A 5,145-nucleotide genomic window follows, 5' to 3' on the forward strand; every position below is an offset into this window, starting at 1 on the left:
AAATGACTTCACCAAAGGTAGTATAGCCACTTCTCACAAATACGGCTGATGATAAATTGAAAAAAAAAATTCTGGAGAGGACCACGGCAATGTTTGAAAAAAACATCTATGAGATGAGACAAAGATTTACACACAAAGAGGTTCATGAATATGAGACAATTTTTAATCATGCCAGATGTATTTGTTTTATGTTGCTGCTGTAACATATTATCATAAATTTAGTGCAACACAGCTTCCTCATCTCAGAGTTCTGTAGGTCAACAGTACAGGTGGGCTCTGCTGTTTCCTCTGTGCCTAGCCTCATAAGGTCAAAAGCAAGGTTCCAGTCAGCTTGGGCTCCTTATCTGGAGGCTCTGGAGGGGGATGTTCTCCCAGGCTCACTCAGGTTGTTGGCAGAATTCAGTTCTGTGTGGGTGTAGGACAGAGGTCTCCGTTTTCTTGCTCTCAGCTGGGAGCCTCTCTCCTGGCTTTAAGGGCGCCTGTTTCCCTGACAACACCTCCCCCCAGCCCACATCATCTTCAAACCAGTAACGCCGCATCCAGCCCTTCTCATAGTTCAAATCTCTCTCCATCCTCCTTCTGCCACATCTTTCTCACTCTAACCAGAGAAAGTTCTCTGCTTTTTAAGGGCTTGTGTGATTAGACTGGGCTTGCACAGATAATCCACGATAATCTCCCTATTTTAAGGTTCATAACCTTAATTACATCTGCAAAGTTCCTTTCACCATGCAAGGTAACAAATTCACAGGGTCCAGAAATTAGGATATGGGGAGCAGGGGTGGGTGGGTATCCTGCCTACCACATGAGAAAACGCTGAAATTATTTTTAAAAGAAAAAAGGATATTAATCAGGGTTTCTCGACCTTGGCACTATTGACATTTTACACTGGATAATTTTTTGTCTTGTGCATTAAAGGATGCTCAGCTGTATCTCTTGCTTCTCTGCCCACTAGAGGCTGGTAGCACCTACCCTGCCCCCTCCTCCTCCCCCACTGTGACAACTGAAAATGTCACCAAACATTGCTAAGTGTGCCCTGAGGGTCAAAATTGCCCTCAGTTGAGAACACACACACACACACACACACACACACACACACACAGGCATACACACAAAATGTGGTTCCAGTTTTGTAAAAAAAAAACACAGCACAAACATACTCACACACAGAGAGTAAGAAATATTGGAGAAAAAATAACAGAACACTAACAGTGGTTATTGTGGGTTTTGTCATAATAGTTGTTTTGTTTCTTTATGCTTTTCTCTGCTTTTCAAGTTTGAATAACTATTACTTTTAAGCATTATTTTACTAAGCAATTTCTCCCCAAATAGATTTCCAAACATGAAATCTGTGTCTTTATTCTCAGGAGAAGTCCTATATGGCATTTCACTGTTCTTGTGAGGTACTGCTGAATTTTTGTATCTCTATTCATAACTAAAATTATGTTTTTCTCTTTTATTTGTCAGATTTTTGTATCAGAAGACATAAACTATACCTAAAACTAATCAAAGCATCAGTAGAATTAACTATTGCTTTAGTTGGAAAGAATTATCCAGTTAAGTGGTCTGGCTGCTCAGAACCATTTTTTGAGATAATTGCTTGAGAACTTTTTCCAGTAGTTTCCTTTATTATAGGGCATTGTGATCTACTTCTTGCTTTTTTAAAATTTTTGGCTGCGTTGGGTCTTTGTTGCTGCGCGCGGGCTTTCTCTAGTTGCAGTGAGCAGGGGCTACTCTTCGTTGTGGTGCACGGGCTTCTCATTGCAGTGGCTTCTCTTGTTGTGGAGCACCCGCTCTAGGGGTGCGGGCTCAGCAGTTGTGGCACGAGGGCTCAGCAGTTGTGGCACGAGGGCTCAGCAGTTGTGGCTCACGAGCCCTAGAGCACAGGCTCAGTAGCTGCAGCATGCGGACTCAGTAGTTGTGGCTCGCGGGCTCTAGAGCGCGGGCTCAGTAGTTGTGGCTCACAGGCTTAGTTGCTCCACGACATGTGGGATCTTCCCGGACCAGGGCTCAAACCCATGTCTCCTGCATTGGCTGGCGGATTCTTGACCACTGCGCCACCAGGGAAGCCCCCTTCTGCTTCTTGAGTCTGTTCGGCCACTTATACTTCTCCATAAAATCATCACTTCAGAATATATATATTAGATGTGATTGTATATAAAATACATTATAATTTGTAATATCCACCTTGTCATAGTTACAGCTCCTTTCTATAGGATATAGAAATGTATTCATATTTTCTCTCTTATTTATTAATTAGATTTTCCAGAGATTTGTCTCTTTCTACTGATATTTTTCAGCAGAACGCTGTCTTTGATATACTTAGCAGGTATAGCCATTATGGAAAACAGTATGAAGGTGCCTCAAAAAATTAAAAATAGAACTACCATATGATCTGGCAATTCCGCTACTGGGGATATAGCCAAAGGAAATGAAATCAGTATCTTGAAAAGATATCTGCACTCCCATGTTCATTGCAGCGTTATTCACAATAGCCAAGACATGGAAACAACCTAAGTGTCCATTGATGGATGACTGGATAAAGAAGATGTGTGTGTATATGTAAAATAGAATACTATTTAGCTGTAAAACTGAAGAAAATCCTGCCATTTGTGACAACATGGATGAACCTGGAGGATGTTATGCCGAGTGAAATAAACCAGACAGACAAAGACAAATACTACGTGTGAACTCATTTGTATGTAGAACCTTAAACAGTCTGACTCATAGAACCAGACACAGCATGGTGGTTACCACAGGCTGGGGGGTGGAGGAAATAAGGAGAGGCTGGTCAAAGGGTGCAAACTTTCATTTATAAGATGAGTAAGTTCTGGGGAGCTGACAGAACTCGGAGGGTCGTGGGTATACACTTGCCTGAGACCATTGCATTTCCAGTAAGCCTCTCCACTGACCTTCTAGGGCTTAATTACCATTGTTAGGTCTTAAATAACCAGTGCTTTAAATTGTAATAAACCAGATAATTTTTAAGAACGGCACTCAACTACTCAATTTGGGGAAAGAGGTAAAACACATGTAAAAGTTCACATCTGGGGTTTTAGTTTTAAAATGAACTGTTGCAGGGGTTGATTCCAGGAGACCTTCCTACTGGGGCCAATCCTGGCTCCTCAACTGGGTTGATGGGGAGAGGCACGCGTCACAGGTGAGGGCTCGGTGGAGCAGCCCAAAGGCATCCCAGGTGAGATGAGGACTGAGCCTCCAGACACCCTGCCCTGCGGATCTTCCCATCACACTTGCCATAATCCTCCCGGGTGGGTGAGAAATGGCCAACAGGACACTTCACTCAGCAACTGAGGCCACAGGTTACACAAGAGAGTCAAAGAGCAGGGGCTCCCTTCATTTCTCTGCTTCCAGTGCCCTCCGCATGCACCCCCAGGAAGGTTCTGCAGGAATTAAGGGTGAAGGAAAAAGGATGATGGAGAATGAAGGAGGTGTAGATGGATGCAGGATGCAGGATAAAGGCAAGCAATTGGGCACCTGGCCCTGAAGCCTCCGGCCAGGGCCCAGGACACGTCTGAAGCGGAAGTGGGAGGAGGGAGCGGTGTGGGCAGGTTCAGTGGGGGCTCCAGCATTTCCAAAGAGGAGGGTATGAAGTGGGATAGAGGGCACGGGGAGCTTGTCTGGAAGATGCATTTGCCTGGCAAACACGGTTCTAACAAAGACTGCATGTTCTAGAGATGCTGGTCTTGGAGAGGCAGCTGGAAGGGATAAAGCAGCGATGGGGACTGAGTCCATGCCTGATTGGATGGATGGATGGATGGATGCTATGGATGAATGGAGTGAGTGAGTGAGTGGTTAAGGGAACCTTAGACTTCCCCAGGTCGGAGCAGCGCGCCCGGCAGCGGTGACTGCGAGCCCAGCTGGCCGGAAGGGGGCGCAGGCGCGCAGGGCGCCAAGGCCCTCCCTTGGGGGGGGCGGGGGCGGGGCGGGCTGGGGGTGGGGTTAGAGAAAAGGACCCAACGCGATCCAAACTTCCGGTGCCTGCGGAGAACCGAGCAGCTGTGGTACAGATAGAGGCTGCACAGAGAGTGGCTGCACGGCCGGAGGCTGCAGGGCGGACGCGCGGCCCGGCGCAGCCATGGTGAAGATCAGCTTCCAGCCCGCGGTGGCCGGTATCAAGGGCGACAAGGCCGACAAGGCTTCGGCCTCGGCCTCGGCCTCGGCCCCGGCGCCCGCCCCAGCCACTGAGATCCTGCTGACGCCGGCTCGGGGGAGAGGAACCGGGGGTCTCAGGCAGGGGACGGGGAGTCCAAGCGCGCCTTGCCGGCCCCGGCGACTACCCGAGGCGCATCGGGACCCCGGAGTCTCGAGCGGAGCCGGGGTGGGATTCCGGAATGGGTCATCCATCCCAGAGTGGGGAGGGGCCTTGGGTCCTGGCCTTCAGCGGCAGCCGAAAGCAGAAGTCTGAAGAACGGGAGGGGCTCCGAGTCGATGGTCCCAGGTGAGGAAGCGCTCAAGGTCTCTTCCAAAAGTGGACCGAGCCCTAGGCGCCTGGCCCCAGAATAGGGGAGGGAGCTGGTCCGGAGAGGTTCGAGGAATGTCGGTGGGGGTATGTGTGTCTGGTTCCAATCGTGGAGGAGGGGCCGCGGGTCGAGTCCCCAGGTGGGGGATGGGAGGAGGGTTGGACATTGTTTACCCAAAGTAGGGCGGTGGGTTGTGATTGGTGGGGAATGGGGAGAGGGGCTCTGGTGCCTACGAAGGGGGCGGGACTATTGATCGCGCCCCAAATGGGGGACTGCTAGGGGCAAGGGATGTGCTGTTGGTCTGCACCTGAATTGGTGGACCAGAAAGTGATGTTACATGCAATGGAGATAAACCAGAATCCGCCTGGCCGCACGTCCGGGATTCGAGATTCGGGGTTACGAGGCTGGGTGCCCTGAGCCCACCGCCCCCCCTGCCGCCTGGGCCTTCCTGCCCTCTTCCTTCCTCTCCCGGCTCCCTCGCGCACTGGGCTACCCCCTCCACTCCGCGGTGCCCTGGTGCCCTCTAGCACCCAGGCTGCGCTTTGTGGAGGCGGGCCTCGGTGCACCCCGCCCCCTCCAGCGGCCTCCCCTCCTCCCCTTTCCCTCCGGCCCGGGGGAGAGGAGGCATTTCCGCCGTGGAAAACTGTCTGAGCTGCGTGGAGTCCGA

The 5,145-nt window shown here is 50.4% G+C and overlaps 1 protein-coding gene across 1 annotated transcript in view; it reads left to right on the forward strand.

Moving 5' to 3' along the window:
• The first annotated feature begins 4,093 nt into the window (after positions 1 to 4,093).
• The window catches only part of ITM2C (integral membrane protein 2C), a 13,333-nt gene continuing 12,281 nt past the window's right edge, over positions 4,094 to 5,145 (forward strand). Inside the window, exon 1 of the mRNA XM_007462771.1 lies at positions 4,094 to 4,224. Within this exon, the coding sequence (XP_007462833.1) occupies positions 4,094 to 4,224 (131 nt within the window). The remainder of the gene's footprint in view (positions 4,225 to 5,145) is intronic.

The sequence above is a fragment of the Lipotes vexillifer genome, unplaced genomic scaffold (genome assembly GCF_000442215.2).
Source record: "Lipotes vexillifer unplaced genomic scaffold, Lipotes_vexillifer_v1.1 scaffold860, whole genome shotgun sequence".
NCBI classification, from domain to species: Eukaryota; Metazoa; Chordata; class Mammalia; order Artiodactyla; family Lipotidae; genus Lipotes; species Lipotes vexillifer.